The 17670-nt window shown below is 46.5% G+C and overlaps 1 protein-coding gene across 1 annotated transcript in view; it reads left to right on the top strand.

Moving 5' to 3' along the window:
* Cfap251 (cilia and flagella associated protein 251) overlaps nt 1-3602 on the top strand; it is a 67034-nt gene extending 63432 nt beyond the window's left edge. Inside the window, exons 21-23 of the mRNA XM_027949106.2 lie at nt 959-1187; nt 2072-2173; nt 3502-3602. Coding sequence (XP_027804907.2) covers nt 959-1187; nt 2072-2173; nt 3502-3602 — 432 coding nt within the window. The remainder of the gene's footprint in view (nt 1-958; nt 1188-2071; nt 2174-3501) is intronic.
* Nucleotides 3603-17670: the final 14068 nt, after the last annotated feature.

Below are 17670 nucleotides of genomic sequence, written 5' to 3'. Positions count from 1 at the left end.
CAATTATTTATCTTAAGTTTACTAGGGATGGAGTCCTATAGTTGAGCTCCCTACTGAATTATTGGCTTATTCAACTAAATTCATTTCCAATTTATTGTGGATTCTAACTTTAAAATAAGACTACTATCTGCTTCCCATGGCAAAGAAGTAGTTGATACAGCATGAGATCCTTAGTTGAAAGGAGTAAAAAAGCGCTCATACCAGTCCTTGCAGTATTGACAAGCCTGACGGGGCTAGGGCAATAAGTACCACAAACAGGGTGGCTTAAAACAACAGAGATTTTAATTAATTAATTTGGGTGCTGAGCATTGCACCCAGGGCCCAGAGCCTGCTAAGACAACAGAAATCGATTATTCTCTCAGAATCCCAAATCAAGGTTTCGGCAGGGCCACACTCTTCCCTGGGAAACCCTCGGGGAGAATCCTTCTTTGCCCTTTCTAGTTTCTAGTGGTTGCTTGAAGCCCTTGCAATTCCTTGGCGTAAAGCTTTCCCAGTCGGATCTCTGCCTCACAGGACCGCCCTGGGTGTTTCTTGTGTACTCCAGTGTGGCCTCATCTTTGTGCATCTGTGTGTGTACGGGAGTGTCCCACCACTGAGTTACATACACCCCAGGCCTTTGTATTTTTTATTTTAGGAAAGAGTCTCACTTAGTTGCCAGGACTGGCTACCAACTTATGATCCTCCTGCCTGAGCCTCCCAAGTAGCTGGGATTACAGGCGTGTGCCACAATGTCTGAATGACCTCGTCTTACTAATTACATCTGCAAAACCTGTATTTCCAATAAGGTCCTGAAGGTTAGGACTTCAACATATCTTTCTGGGGGGCACAATTTTACCCTAACAGACTTGTTCCAAGTTGACTGTGAACATCAGTCTCTTCCTTTTCAGTTTTTAGAAGTATAACAACAAAGTGTCTTTCCTGTTTACCATGATCTTTTTTTCTTAAATTTCTTCCCTAGATTGATGACATGTTTAATGAAATCAAATTTAGTAAATACGTGGACACTGGAAAGCTAATTGACAAGATCAACCTACCAGATTTCTTCAAAATTTACCTTAACCACAGGCCACCTTTCGGTAACACCATGAGTGGCATCCAGGAGAGCTTTAAAGTTCTTGGTTATACCAATTCCAAAGGAGAAAAGGCTATTCAGAGAGAAGATTTCCTGGAACTGCTCCTAACTAAAGGTAGATACATGAAGGGGGTCTCTGGTAACATCCTTGGGTTGTTCTAAGTAGGGAGAACCAACCTAGGCGAGACAGACCCCTGGGATCTCCATCCATCGTGAAAGAATAGTAATTTGAGAGCCTTTCAACCATGAAGGATGCTGCGACTGTATTCCATATCCAGCAAGTTGGGGTGAGGGGAGGGACCCTACATGGTTCATGTCCCAGCCTCCGGAAACTGCCAATTTCATCATCCTCACTTATAAAATGGGGATTCAAATGCCAGCTTATCACTCTCACAGGGCTAGCATCAGATTGGGATATATTCGGGAAATAAAACTTCACCAAAGTAAGCTTTTATGTTTACCTGCTGTCTTCCACATTATTTTATGTGGGGGGTCAAGTCAGCTTTCTCTCAGAGGAAGGGGAGGTTCCTGTGAGTCTAATTAGGGGGTTCTGGTGAAGGGAACTTGAAGATAAAGCTGGGCAGTCTCTCTGCAAGTTGCCTTATTTCTCTCTACAAGCCCCAGCATATCTCCCTGATGGGAGCACACTTTTATTTTATTTTTTTTAGTATTTATTTTTTAGTTTTTAGCGGACACAACATCTTTGTTTTATATGTGGTGCTGAGGATCGAACCCGGGCCGCACGCATGCCAGGCGAGCGCGCTACCACTTGAGCCACATCCCCAGCCCCTGGGAGCACACGTTTAACATCACTTGAGGAAGTGCTCTGACAGTGAATGGGACTCTCCTAAGTGTTTTGTGTGTAAAGAGAAGGGAATAGCAGAATAACTGAACACCTTGAAGAGTGGAAGCTGAGACCTTTGGCTTGATGATCCCAAACTCAGATCTCATGCTTGGCCCCCAGAGCTGAAAAGCCTCCTTTTGCTCTTTGATGCCCAGGTGAGCACATGACAGAAGAGGAGATGCATGACTGCTTTGCCACACTGTTTGGCCTGAATCCTGAGGGGTGGAAATCGGAGCCTGCGGCCTCGTCTGTCAAAGGTACTGGGGCCGGCTCTGTCTGGGCATGCAGCTGTGGCTTACTAATTTGTTGTAGACTTAAGTGTGTTTATCTCTCCTGACTGGCACAAGCCACTCTCCTTAAGACTGTGCACTCCACAAAGTCGGCCTGCTGGGAGTCCCACCTGAATAAATTATGAGGAGCCCTGTGCAGGGACTCTTGCTGCCAACGAGAGCTTCTGCCCCTGCCCTCTGCTGTCATTTTGTGTCTCCTGGCCTTGCTCTTTCCTTTAGTTCACCAACCTGATCTTCATCCCATTAGTCAAGGGTTTCTGCGTTAAGCGGGTGAACACCAGCCACTAGTAGAGGGTGCATTGTGGCAACGGTTTCAAGACAAGAGTATTGACAGGGAGACACAGATAAGGAGAGACAACAGCTTGGTGGCGGCACAAGCCCAGCTTCAAGCTGTGAGAACATTAGACTGCTTCGGGACCGTCCTGGGCTGGGGTGTAGCTCCATGGTAGAGCCCTGGCCTAGTGTCACCTGGCATACTAGAGCCTGCTCCCCCAGGACTCAGAAAATAAATTAACAAGTACATAAATAAATAAGTAAATGGGATCCTCCTTCTTGGCCTTCCCGGATTCTCCACCCTCTCCTTTTAGTCCACTAGCCTGAAACGCTGCTTGAACTTATACTCAGGAGGAACCAATCCAAACAGCCCTTCTGGGCCTTCTTAGGCTGGAATGTCTCCAACAACACGTCCCAGTGGTCAGGGCTGCTACCTACTGTGACAAAGTTTCCCTGCCTATCTCCCTAATTCCACTACTTCTTTTATTGTCCATTCCCAGAATCTAATTTTTTAAAAATATTTATTCTTAAGTTTTAGGTGGACACAGTATCTTTATTTTACATTTATGTGGTGCTGAGGTTCGAACCCAGTGCCTCATGCATGCTTGGCGAGTGCTCTACCACTGAGCCACAACCCCAGCCCCCCTCCCCCAGAATCTAATTTAACAAAGTTCCTGAACTCAGAAAATTCTGGAATTCGGTATCTGATGGCTACCCATTCCTTTGTGTACTTTGGATCTCAGAACATGGCTTTCCCGATCATTAGATATTTACCTTTTGTTTCTAGGAATCTTGAAACAGTCAATGATGGTCAAGGGTTTCTAGCAAAAATTGCAGAGATTTGGGTAAAGTAGAGATTTGAACTGGTTTCCACCCAGTGGTTTTCAAAGGGTCAAAGTCAAACCACAGCACAGAGCACCTCTTGCTCTTGTTTGGTGTCTCCCCTTGTGTTTTTGGAACGTCCTCTGTGTTAGAAGCCTCATTAGTGGAAGGCATTTGGTTTTCTCCTCTTGTTTGGCCAGGCTCAAAAATTTGCCTCAAAGAAGAACTTCCAGACGAAATCACTGCGGAAATATTCGCGACTGAAATTCTTGGCTTAACCATTGCAGAAGATTCTGGATGATATGGTCAGTGAAGCTGTGAGGAATGTTTGAAGCACAAAGGACTTGTGCGTGCATTTTCCAAGAAGCATTACTTTTTCTGCATTTGTTTCTCTACCCCCACTCTAATCTTCAGAACATTTAGACATTAAAAGAAAATTTCTTTTAAGCTTTGGAATTTGCTAAGTTGGACATTCCAGTGTTTCTGAAATAGAAAAGTGGGCGGAGACAAGAACAGCCCTAGCAGCTGGGTGTACATGGCGGCTGGACACCCGGGACTGTCTTCGTGCCTCATCTAAGGCAGTTCTTCCTGGACGGGTTTGCATAGCATACAGCGGGTCTCAGCCAGCAACAGACCTTCCTGTTGACATAAGTGGTCCAGGGAAATGATAGTCAGTGGCCCTATTCCCTTCCCCTGGAGTGTCACCTGGGCCCTTGGCCTAATGTGACTCAGTATAGATCAGCTCTGCCTGTTGTGAAGCTGGTGAGGAGGTGCTGGGTGCTCTGGGCTCCTGAGAGTCACCATCTGTGGCTTTTTCTCAGCAAAAACCCAAGCAGTTGTGTGTGGCTGTTAAGATGAGCACCACTGGCCATGCTTAACCCTGGTGGCAACTGCCAGAGGGAATACAGAAGCAGCTGGAGCCCTGGTGCTGCACCTGGGCCAGAGCCCCGTGCAGCCCCACCCCTATGGGCCAGTACCTCCCCTTGCACCGCAGACTAACCAGCAGGGTTGTGGTCGCTTCACCACCTCACACTCTGCTTGACTTCCGGACAGATAGTGGGCAAAAGCAGGGGCTAGTACCTCAGCTCCAAGGACATGTAGGGGACATCATCACTAAGTTCACAGTGGTATTTTGGCCTCAGAAATAGCATAGCATCACAGTGTAAGCAGAGGAAGGTTAGGATCTGATCTTAGAGCTTTGTCATCGTTTCTGAGGCCTTGGTCAGGCAAACATGTCCAGTGCTTCCATCCAGCATGCTCAGTCCAGCACACCCACACCTCAACCTGCGCATTTCCCAGAGAAACCAGCACCAAGATAAAGTGCCACTCTCCTAAGGAGCAGTCCCCAGGAGATAAATCCAGCAGGAGCAGCCGCCGCTTCCTGTGTTGAGCCTTCTCACTGCCTCATGTCCAGTTGGAAATTTGGCATAGTGAGAGTCTTTGGAACACCCTGGAACATGGAACGGAAGAAACCATCTGCCCCAAACCAGACTGTGTCACAGCGACCTTGGGGCAGATGGTGAGAGCCAAGGTTCTGTAGGCGCCCGCTTGTTGGAGCGTCACCAGGGCTCTGCAACCTCGTTTACATTTTGTTCTTTAAAAAAAGCACAAAAATAAAAACAAGCTTTATACATCAATTTTGCAGCTGCTAAGGACTTAGGAGATATATTACCAAGCCAGATAAAAAAGTTTCCGGGGACGTTTTAGGGAACAGGAAACTCACGAATGACTTGTTGTTCTCTTTAAAAAATAATTCAGAATTGGACAAGCGTGGACACCAATCAGGGGCTTCTTTCATTAAATCTGGTGCCCTTCCATTTTGATCTTATCAACTACATATATTGGAACAGCTGTCTTAAGCAGAGCTGACCGGGATCAGTTGGACCCGATAGAGTTTGGGACCACTGTGAAACCCAGGCTGCGATGCTCTTTCTGGGCTGATCCAGCCGTGGTGGAGGGAGGCGAAGTCCTGGTTATGTTTGTTCATCCAGGAAGACCAAAATAGCTGCGACTGTAGGATGGGTATCAGTGACGTTCCCAGCCCACTTCCAGCCTAGCCTGGCAGGGCCCTTCCCACCTTGAGACCTCTATCAGCAGGGGCCTTGGTTATATTGTCTCTTGACTTCTTTGACAGAGGCGGAGTTAGACAGTGTCCCCTTTTAACCCCTTGAAGGTCCCTGCACTTCCCACCCCAGACAGGCCCAGCCTCAGAGAAGAGCCTGGGCACCAGCACCCTGGCCCAAGAGAGGGGATGGGCAGCACAGAGAGCTCAGAGTCTCCAACAACGGGAATGGCAGAGCGGGAACAACAGCAGGGGACAACAAAGAGACAAAAGACAGTGTGACTGAGCTTGTGTATCAAGACTTAGGGACCAACCACTAATTACCACCCAAAAGCACATTGTGATGTTTTTATAAAGTGACCACTGTTGACAGCAGGGCCTCTGGGTAGTTGTTACTTGAAGGTCAGGAACACGGGGACTAGCAGTGGCCTTCCATAAGCACTGAGAGCCTCCCCCAGCCCCAGGCCTCTCCCCTCACCCCAGGCCCCTCTGGAGGGTGGCCACTGTGGAGGCTGCCGACTTGCAGACTCGAAGACTCGGCTGGGCTCCTGTTCTGTGTCGTTCATGGCTCCCTGTGCACCGTGCGGGTGGCTGAGCCCTTCAACCTCAGTTTCCTCCTGAACAACTCCTGGGTGGTTGTGAGGATTAAAAGAGACAGTGCAAATAAAGCAATACTGGCACAGGGTAGTGCTCCAAATCTGACAGCAGCTATTCTTATCACAGGCAGAGATTGTTCTGGAGAGCGGGGAAGACATTTGGAGAGAATTGCTTCACACCTGCTCAAACTAGGGTCTCTCCTAGTTTTGACCATGGGCCCTGAGTAAGTTCCTCTGAAATCATTATATGAGTGAACTTGAAACTTCAGTCCTCTTTTAACAACTGACTTAGCTTTTGAATCAAAGTGAATTTCAGGTCCTCACAGGGCCCTCTGCACCAGGATTGGCAAGCTCTCTATAAGGGGCTTGAGAGTCAATATTGAGGCTCTTTGGGCCAAATGGTCTCTGTCACAACTTCCTAGTCCTGCAGTCATGGCAAAAATGTCACTTAGATACTACAGGAAAGACTAACTGTGGCTGCTTTCCAATCCAGCTTTATTTATGGTCACTGAAATTTGGATTTCATGATGATTTCCATGTATCATGACATATGCTTCTTTGGATTTATTAATTTTTTTTGTTGGTTTTAGTTTTGCAGTACTGGGGATTGAACCCAGGGGCACTCTCTCACTGAGCTACATCCTCAGAACCCCCAGAACTTTCTGACAAGAGCTTGTTGAATTGCTAAGGCTGGCCTCAAAGTTGTGATCCCCCTGCCTCAGCCTCCTAAGTTGCTCAAATTACAGATGTGTGCCACCACCAACAGCTAGATTTTTCAACCACTTTAAAAATGTGAAAGCCATTCTTAGCTTGAGGGCTGCACAAAACCAGACCACAGCCCGGATTTGTCCCAGAAGCTATAATTCACCCACCCGTGCCCTCTGACAAATTTTTACAAATACAATAAATCTGTATAAAATATCTGGCCTCTACTCTTCAAAAAGTGTCAAGGTCAGGGCTGGGGTTGTGGCTCAGCGGTCGAGCACTAGCCTAGCACGTGTGAGGCCCTGGGTTCAAGCCTCAGCACCACATAAAGATAAATAAGTAGAATAAAGGTATCATGGCAACTACAACTAAAAAATAAGATATTTTTAAAAAAAGTGTCAAGGTCATGATGAAGATAAAAGATTGAGAACCAGTAAGGACAACATGACAGCTAAACATAACCTGGGAACCCAGATGTGTTCCTGAAACAGAGAAAGGACATTGTTGGGAAAACCAGTGAAATGCAGATCTGCACTGGTGTTGATTTCTTGGTTTTGGTAAATGCACCATGTTTCTGTGAGACCTGTTCACCTTAGGAGAGCTGGCGGAGGGCAGGTGGGAACACTGTGCTATCTTGGCACTTTTCTGGAAATCTAAAAGTACTCCAAAGCTGAGTACCGGGGCGCACACCTGTAATCTCAGAAGACTGAGGCAGGCAGGTCGCAGCTTCCAGGCCAGCCTGGGCCACTTAGCAACCCCCTGTCTCACAATAAGCAATAAAAGAACTGGGGAAGTAGCTCAGTGGTAGAGGGCCCCTGGGTTCAATTCCCAGTACAGCAAAATAAAATAAAATAAAATAATTCCAAAATAAGAAGGGTGAAATCTGTGCCACTTTTCTAACTCAGTTCCCCCAGATTTTTCTCCACCTCTTCCCGCGCCTTTGCTCTCCTGCAAACACTCCAGAAAAAGCTGATGCCACGGACCCCCTCGCTGCCTGTTCTGAACAAACCTGGCCTTTGTGGGCTTCAAGGTGATGCAAACCAAAAGCATCCCCCCCTAAGCACGTGTCCTCAGGCTGAACCAGCTTGGTGTTTTCTGCTTGATCATGTCCTTTAGGGATTTGGCCCGCAGTTCCCCATGTGCAGCTGTTTCACAATTGACTGTCACAAACAGACACAGGGCCCTGGGAGTCAACGGCACCTTGCCACCTACTCAATGTCATGTGACCACCCTCCTCTACCTCAGCCGGAAGGAATATGAAGGAAAAGAGAAAGGATGGACAGAAAGGAGGGAGGAGAAAAGGAAACGGTAGAAAGAGAGAAAATACAGAGAAGCTGGGGACACAGAGTGCGTGCTCAGCACGTGTGAGGCCCTGGGTTCAATCCTAGCACCCACAACAAAAAGACGTGTGGACTCAGTATCTTCCATGTGACCTTAACGGGTGCTTCCACCAAGGCATCCCTCGCCTTTGGTGAGTCACAATGGATGTTTCTCCACGCCCAGGTGAGACTCTTTAGGCCCAGGCAGATAATTGTCCAGCTGGGGTCTCACGCAGTGGGAGAGGGCTGCCTGGCACGTGCAAAGCCCTGCCTCAATCCCAACGCCGTAGAAAAGGAAAAATAATTAAAAAAAGTAAGACCACTGTCCACCAGTGACCTCATTTTCCTTGAGAGTTTGAAATTGGTGGTGCCAAGAGGTAGCAATGGGGAGGCCCAGGACCCACATCTCCCTGACAGGAAAGGGTCAAACCACTCTCTCTCCCCTCTTCTCATGGATTCTACTTTCATAGTTTGGAAACCACAAAACACATCCCCATAAATGTGATATTTGGTTTTGTGTATTCTCACTCTTTTAAGCAAGTTGGGGTGTTTTCCTTGGTGAGGGGGGTGGGTTGAGTTTAATTGCGACAACTTGCACAGGCTCCTGATGAACCCTTTGTACAGCATGGATGTGCCTGGCACCCAGCCGTGGCTCAGCGTGTTTGCTCTGGGCCCCCAGGTCCCCGGCAAGGCTCTGGAGCTGAGCAGATACAGATGCTGGTGTCACACCCAGAGAAGATGGGGAGAGGGGCACACATTCTGCTTGGGGACAGCCGCTGCCCCTCTCATTTCTTCATCTATCATCCAAGAGCAACTGACTTTACTCATGGTTTGCTCACAGCTGCTGGGCATCACGCAGGGCTGGTCAGCTCTCACGGAGCTTGTGCTAATCACTGATCCTCACGTTGGGGTTCCATAGGCTCCAGAGGCGGCCTGCAGGGTCCACAGTGATCTCTAATCTCTCTGCTTCCTTCATCACCCCCTCCGTGTGCTTCTTCCCCATGAGTCTGAATGTTTTCATGTGTGAAATGGGCAGCAAGAAAGGAGGCGGCCAAGTTCTCTGAGAGGAAAAGCCGGCCATTCTCATTTTCTTATAGGCAAAGAGCCTTGATGTGGGATAGGCTGTCACTCGGAGAATCCCAGGAAAAACCATAAATGAGTCGCAGGCGGTGCCAGCCCTGTCTGGTGTGTTCTTCCAGTGTGGATAGGAGGTGTCCCCAGTGCTCCTGTGTTAGTGCAGGCATGTTCAGAAGCAAAAGGATTAGATTATGGGGCTGCAATGTACTGGGCCCATTCTAGTTTGAAGAACTGACTGGGTGGTAACTGCAGGCAGGTGGGGTGTGGCTGGAGAAGGTGGGTCCCTGGGGGCGTGCACTGGAAGGGTGCATCTTCCCTATGGCTCCTCCCCCTTTCTTTCCACTTTTCTGGCTGCCTTGAGTGGAGCAGCCTTCCTCCACCACACCCGCCCACCATGATGTCCTCCTACCTCACCTTGGGCCCAGAGCAAAGGAGTCGCCCCACCACAGACTCAACCTCAGCAACCATGAGTCAAAATAAACTTTTCCTCTTCTAAAAGTTGTCATTGTCAGGTATTTTGATGAAAAACTGACTAACATGCTGGCCGAAGGTAAAGGAGCTCACATTTTGTTTGTCTCAGGAATGTGCTTAATGTCCTTGAGGGGATGTCTTTTCACCCCTCTGAGTTTCCCTGGGACTGCAGCTATATGTGAGGTGGGCGTGCTGGGACCAAACTTAGGCTCCACGTGTGCTAAATACATGCTCTATGCTGAGCTACACCCCAGCCATGGCATTTTTTGAAAAATGGAATCAACAGCAGTTTTCTCAGTAGGTGTGTATCAGGTCAGAGTCACTGGTGATTGCCAGGCGCAGCTGCAACAGATGCCTGCAGCTTACCACCACCATCACCCCCTGCCAAGGTCCTGTTGGTCACCTCTACCTCTTTGTGCTAGGAGAAATGACAAGATGGCAATAACTTGTGTCTACAGATACCCGAACAGTGACTGAGTGTCAGCTGTCTGTGTGCTGCTTGGTGTGCTGAACCCTGAGACAATGTGACACAGAGCATGGTCCTTGACTTTGGAAGGTTACATTGTACAAAGGGAAGCAGGCCTGTCAATCATCACTACAGTATCTTGCAATATGATACAGGGACAGAGCTGGTGGGGTAGGGAAGAGGAGAAAATCACAGACGGGAGTGGAGAAATTACAGAAATGAAGGAGTGAAGATGGGAGGGAATAAGAGATACTTGAGGCATCCCAAGCCAATCTGAGGGGTGCCCAAGGAGCAAACCAAAGGAGCCAATGGTTACATTATGGATGTCCTGAAGAACTAAATCAAGGAGGTTAAACTGGATTCAAGTGAAGGGGGAGATGAGGATCAAATATGCATCTTAGGGGTAAAGGGCTAGGTGATGGGCTTTTGGGGGCTGGCGGGGGAAAGTGGGAAATAGTGAAGAATCTATTTTGTAGTTCAGGGGAAGGCAAGGATTGCAGCAGGAGAAGTAGCATTTGGGAAGAGTAAGACTAATGAAGATGAAGAGGCAGCTTAAATATGATATTGATCATAATCTTTGGTTGGCAGTAATAGAAGTTGGCTCTGATTAGCTCAAGTGGAAAGGGGCTTTATTTGAAGACTATCAGGTCGTTCAAAGATTCAGTGGAGAGTCTAAAGAGACAAGCTCTCTAATGGGCAGGAGCCAGAGAAGCCTGGGGTGGCAATAGTACCCCCTCCATATGCACTCAACCCTCCAGTCCCCTTAGGCTCCCCAGTGGCCACTTCTGTCTCCCCAGTGGAGAGTCCCTTCTCCATGGCCCCTACATTCCCTCAAAAATGAAAATGAAAATCAAAACCACTTCACCTCCACCAGGATGGCTAAATAAAAAAGACTGACAATAATAAGTGTTAACGAGGATGTGGGAAAGTTGGAAGCCTCTCATTTCTTGCTTCTGGGAATGTGAAATGATGACACTTTGGAAAGCAGTTTGGCAGATCCTCAAAATGTTAAACAGAATCGCCATATGATCCAGCAATTCCCTCCCTAGGTATGCAGCCAAGAGAAAGGAAATACACATTCACACAGAAACCTCAGAAACCTGTACATTAATGTTGACAAGAGCATTATTCTTAATATCCAAAATGTCCATAATAGCCATAATGTCCATCAACGAATGGAAAGATAAACTGTGGTGTGTCTGTATAATGGAATATCACTCAGCCGTGAAAAGAAATGAAGAAATGGTACGTGCTGCAACAAGGATGATCTTGAAAACATGCTAAGTGAAGGCAGTCAGATGCAGGAGGCCACACAGGTGATCCCATTTATATGGAACATCTAGGCTACAGTTTGGATCTGGATCATTCCCCAAGACCATGTGGTAAAGACTTGGTCACCAGCCTGTGGCGCTTCTGAGAAGTGGTGGAACCTTTAAAAGGTGAAGCCTAGTGGGGGAAGTGAGGTCACGGAGACATGCCCTTGAAAAGGATATTGGGAACCCAGCTCCTTCCTTTCTCTCTCCTTTGCTTCCTGGCCACCATGAGGGGAACAGGTTTTCCTCTGCTACGTGCTTCCACCATGATGTGCTAACTCATCACAGACACAATAGCAATGGGGCCAAGTGACCGTGGACTGAAACTGTGAACTAAGTAAACCTTCCCTTCTTTTAAGTTGTTTATGTCAGGTATTTTGTCACAGTGACAGAAAGCTAACACAATCCAAGAGAGAGACAGAAAGTCGATTATTGGTTGACAAGGGCTAGAAGGGAGGGAGAAGGTGAGTGACTGCTTAATGGGTACAAGGTTTCATTGATGAATTATGAAAATGCTCTAAAATTGCTGTTGGTGATGATTGTATAACTCCGTGAATACACTAAAAACCACCAAATTACATAATTTAAAAGGATACACTTTATGAAGTGCTCAATAAAACTGTTACTTTAAAAAATCAACTAGCAGCTGGGCACCTGTAATCCCAGAGACTTGGGAAGCTGAGGTAGGACAATTGAAAGTTGGAGACCAGCCTCGGAAATTTAACAAGACTCTAATCAGCTTAGCAGGACTCTGTCTCAAAATAAAAGTAAAAAGGGCTGGGGATGTAGCTCAGTGGTAGGTGCCCCTAGGTTCAATCCCCAGTATAAAAAAAAAAAAAAAACTGGTTAGCTGGGTATGATGATGCACACCTGTAACCCCAGTTACTCAGGAAGCGGAGGCAGAAGGATTGCAAGTTCAAAGCCAGCCTGGGTAACTCCACGAGACCCTGTCTCAAAATGAACAATTACAAGGGCTGGGGATGTAGCTGAGTGGTAGAGCACCCCTAATTTCAATTCCCAATACTGGAAAAATAAAATCAACTAGCTAGACATCCAACCATAGCCATCCCTGGGTGAAAATACAGATGGGCCCCTTTAGCTCTGTAGTGTGGCTTGTCCCCATCGCCAAAGGCTCACCCAGAACTAGGAAGGGCATTTGTGTGCTGGAGAGTCTAAACACCTGCACATGTGGCGAGTAAGGGAGAGAGATGCAGGCAGCTCCTAGATTCCTGACCTGAGAACTCACCAGGCCTGGTGGTGGAGGGATTCTAGCTTTACTGGGTCAGGACCAGACTTTCTGTATTTAATCATTCAATGTTAGAGGAGCATTTGGGTGACATTACCTCATCTTCGAACACATTCGTCGTTCAAAGCCCTTCCTGTCTACTATCTCTTTTGGTTTTTGTTTTGCTTTGTGGTGCTGGGCCTCGAACCCAGGGCTTCACACATGCTAAGCACATGCTCTACCACTGAGCTACATCCCCACCCTTTTTTGATTTTTGAGACAGGATCTTGTTAATTTGCCCAGGTGGACCTGGAGTTTGTAATCCTCCTGCCTCAGTCTCCAATTTGCTGCTGCAATTTGCAGGCCTGCACCTGGCCCCATAGTGACTAATTTCAAACTGTCAACACTATAGTGCATACGGAATGGGGAAGCCCAGGGACCACACTATGGGTAGAGCTTGATTCTGGCCCTATCTCTGCTAACTGGCCATGTGGCTATTTGATTTTAGCTTTTATTTATTTTTTTCCTAATAGAGGGAGGTGGCGCTGGGCATGGTGGCACACTCCTATAATCCCAGTGGGCTGAGGCAGGAGGATCTGAAGTTCAAAATCAGCCTCAGCAATCTAGTGAGGCCCTAAGCAACTCCTAAGCAACTTAGCAAGACCCTGTGTCAAAATAAACAATAAAAAGGGCTGGGGATGTGGTTCAGTTAAGTACCCTTGGGTTCAATCCTTGGTATTAAAAAAAAAAGTGGGGAGTGGCCTGGATGGTCTATTTCATCTTTCTGCCCCTTTCTCAAAGGAAGGGACTCTATTCCACTTTGTGGTTGGAGCTTTCTCTGCACACTCTTCCCCCTTGCTAGGCCTGGCTAATGACCTGCTCCCAGAGCCATAGAGCACCTCTGTTTATGAAAGAGACATTGCTGCTGTTGTTGCAAGTTGCTAGGCTGCAGAGAAGCCCCAAAGCTGGGCCTGCAGTATCCTCCCAATTACACATCTCTACTCCAGAGATGGAAACCTCCTCCACCCCACAGCAGTGCACCAGCCTCCACCCAGAAGAACGCTCAATGGCAGAAGTGGAATAAGAGTTGAATTTAGCAACCCAGGGTAGGAGAGTAGTTTGACTTCAGACTCTAGTGTGGGCCTTCCTAATTCTGGCAATCACACAGGTCCTGAATTTAGCTTTACTTTGTGCCCACGCTGTTCCAAGTGCTTGACAAATATTGTGTTTAATCTTCATAACAACCCTATGAGGTAGGTGTGATTATCTTCATCCCCATTTTACAGATGAGGTGAGCGTTTAAGCTGTTTAACTAAACACACTTTTGTAACTTTGGAATCATCTTTTACTTTTTTTTTTTTATTATACTGGGGTTTGAACCCAGGAGCCCTCTACCACTGAGCTACATCCTTAGCACTTTTTATCTTTTATTTTGAGACAAGGTCTCATAAATTTCCCAGACTGGGCTGGAACTCACCATCCTCATGCCTTAGCCTCCCAAGTACCTGGGATTACAGGTATGTGCCACTATGCCCAGCATCTTTTGCTCTTAACATGTCTAGAATATTAACTTTCATAAGACAGTTTGAATCCTAGTTTCTGGCAAATAGTTGCTCAGAGTAACTCTCAAGGTGAGAGTAACTAAACAGCTAGGAAGAACATTTGAAAACATGCTAAAAGCCACCATGTGCTGACAAAATAGTAAGAATTTAACAGGCCAAAATGGGGGGATAATGCTAAAAGATAATCCAGCAAGGAAGCCATGTTTACCCTGCAAATATTTGCGAACCCTAGCATATTTGAACTTGACTGTTTTGTGGGGTGAGAGGCCAGAAAATTACGACCCGGGGCCCACACCCAGTGGGAAATCCCTCCATAATAATTTGGGAGCCACCTCCCTCAGTCAGGTTTCTCCACTGTGTGATAAGCTGGCAAATGTTCAACAATCAGCTCTGGGTAGGGTTGGGGAAGAAGGGTCCTGATGTATACAGTGTTCCAATTTCCATAGTGTAAATATTCCCACTGTGGATGATTTCAAACTCTCAACCTGAAGTCCCTGGACACAGAGCTCAGTAGCTCAAGCCCATAAGTCAGTTACAGCACATTATAGACGCCACCCTCAGAGGACTGTCTGCAAACCAGTCTCCACCACTGCACAGGCTGCACTTGCATCAGCTGGGTGGTCAGGGAACCACAAGCCCTGAACTTGGATTTTTGTAGTCCCACATTAGCAGTGACCTCAGGAGCCTGGCAGAAGCAGATGTCAATCATCTCTGGAGGAAGGCCTCAAATTATCCCTATAAATAAATTTTAAAATACAGTATCCAAGATAGGAGTGGTGGTATATAACCATACCTGTAATCCTAGCTACTTGGGAGGCTGAGGCAGGAGGATCACAAGCTCCAGGCCAGCCTGGGCAATTTAGTGAGAACCTGTCTCAAAATAAAATTTAAAAGGGGGCTGAGGTTGGTAGAGGGCTTGAACATACGGGATGCCCTAGGTTTGATCCCTAGTACCACATAATAAATAAATAAATAAATACAGTATCTAGCATAGTCAAAGATAATCAGGCATATAACAAGGAAATATGACACCATGAGCAAGAACTAGCAAAAAAAGATCCTCAGATACTTTACAATATTAGAATCATTGATCACTAGATATAAAACAACTGTATGCTTTGTTGAAAAAATAATTTTAAATATCTCATGGCCAGAAACTGTAAACTGTAAAACAATTTTTATAGAAACTGAAAAAATTGACAAACTACGTTTATAAAGAACATTTGTAGAAGCTGTATGGTTTAGGGATCAAGAACAGAAACACTTCAGGGGTCATACAGGTACCAGAGATGAGTCAAGTGGCTGGATAAGCACTCTGGCGACTGGGACAGCTTTGTCTGTAGGGCACAGAGCTCCTCAGGTCCAGCTGATTGGTGCCCTGTGGCACTTGAGGCCCTGTGTGTGGATCTAGAAATCTCAAGAGAAGCTGGATATTTGGATTTCTTTTTTTACAGATTCAAAGGTTGAACTGAGGGCCTCATGCATGCTAGGTAAGCACTGTTACCACTGAGCTATACCCTCAGCACTTTTTACATTATTTTGAGGCAGGGTCCAACCTGGAATGTGTAGTTCTCCTGCCTCAGTCTCTTGAATAGCTGGGATTATAGCTGTGTGTCTCCACTGGGCCTGGCTTGGATTTCTTTTTATGATTGTGAAATACATGTAACATCAAACTGCCTGTTGTAAGCATTTTAAAATTACAATGCAGTGACACTTAAGACATGCACAATGTGATGCAATTGTCACCTCTATCTAGTTTCAGAACTTTTGCATCATCCCAAACGGAAACCCCATGCCCATTAGTTGTCACTGTGCGTCACCCCTCCCCACAGTTCCTGCCAACCACCAACCTGCTGTCTTTGTGGACTGCCTGTTCTAGATAACTCACATAACTGGAATCATACCATCTTTGTCCTTGTGTACCCTGCTTTCAGTTAGCATGTTTTAGCATGTCAGGACTTTTTTTTTAGCATGTATTCATTCCCTTGAGTGACTGATATTCCACTGTGTGGATACATGCATTGATCAATTCATCGAATAGTATTTATATTTTTGACATGGTGTCTTATTTTAAATCAAATATAGCTGAGTGCAGTGACACACACCTATAGTCCCAACTATCTGGGAGGGTGAGGTGGAAGATCCCCTAAGCCCAGGAGTTCATGGTCAGCCTGGGCAATATAACAAAACCCATCTAATAAGAATAAATATAGGGGGCTGGGGTTGTGGCTCAGTGGCAGAGCACTTGCTTAGCACGCATGAGGCACTGGGTTCGATCCTCAGCACCACATACAAATGAATAAATAAAGATCTACAACTAAAAAAAATATTTAAAAAAAAGAATAAATATATATTCTACAACTATTGATTTGTATACCATTTTTTATTTGTTCTTTTCTTTTTTATTTATTTTTGTGGCACTAAGGATTGAACCGAAGCAAGCTAGGCAGTCACTCTACCACTGAGTCCAGAAATATATATTTTTAAAAGTTCTCTGTGGCCCAAAGCACATATCTGATGGCTAGATGCAGTGAAAGGGCCAACAGCATGAGAGTTCTGATTTGTGACCCACTGCTACTATTGTGTTTGCTTGAGATGGAGTCTTCCTATGCTGCCCAGGTTGGTCTCCAACTCCTGGGCTCAAGTGATCCTCCTGCCTCAGCCTCTGGAGTAACTGGGAGTACACAGCACACAGAACCAGGCTCCTGTCAGGTAATTTTTCCCGCATAAATCCTCAGGATGCTTCTCTGAGGTAATTGTTCTTATCTTTACTTTCATGTTGGGAGTTTGCATTTCAGAATGGTAAAAGATATGTCTAGGAAAAGTCTCTCACTCCATTTCTGTCAAAACCAAAACCACAGGGAAAACTTCTTGGTACTGGAATGAATGAGAGTCATAGGTTACAGCTTATGGCTGCAACCCTGAACTTCCCTGAGACTCAGTTTCCTACCCTGAAATGACTGGTATTGGGTTAATTCATCTCCAGCACAGGGCTTGCTCACATTAGGTCACCCTTTTCCCAGCATCCATCTGGGCAGGCATCCAGTCTGGTCCAGGCTCAGCTGCAGCTGCACACAGAGACATGGCACTTGGTTCTCCTGACCCTAGTAAATTCTTCCAGAGCTCCGTCCTAGCGGCTGGAGAGATGGAACGATCCTTAAAAGTCCTCCTTGTGGGTCGGGCCAGTCCATTTTACCTTCTACCGTTATGTGTGCAGTGGCAGCACCTGGTCTAAGCTTGGTACTTCTGTCAGAAGCGACTTACGGTTAAATTGCGGTCCTCTGACAAGCCCCAGCGAGGACCCCCTCACCTTATCTATGACAGGGCAACTTATCTCTGGGGAAAAGAATCCCTGTGACAATGATGATAATCATTAGGTTCCAGGCACCTTTCCTAGAACCCTAGTTTTCCAAACGGGCGTAGCATGCAGAGCGACGTCCTGGCTCATTTTTAAACAGAGCAGCGGGCCAGGAGAGATCGGTATCTCTCAACTCTTCTAAGAGCACCTCGCGTCCCGAATCGCCACCTCCAACTCTCAGAAGTCAAGAGCACCGCAGGAAACTTGCATTATTG

The sequence above is a fragment of the Marmota flaviventris genome, chromosome 1 (genome assembly GCF_047511675.1).
Source record: "Marmota flaviventris isolate mMarFla1 chromosome 1, mMarFla1.hap1, whole genome shotgun sequence".
Taxonomy (NCBI): domain Eukaryota; kingdom Metazoa; phylum Chordata; class Mammalia; order Rodentia; family Sciuridae; genus Marmota; species Marmota flaviventris.
Note: the sequence above shows the minus strand (reverse complement) of the source record. Positions and strands in the feature narration are given on the sequence as shown.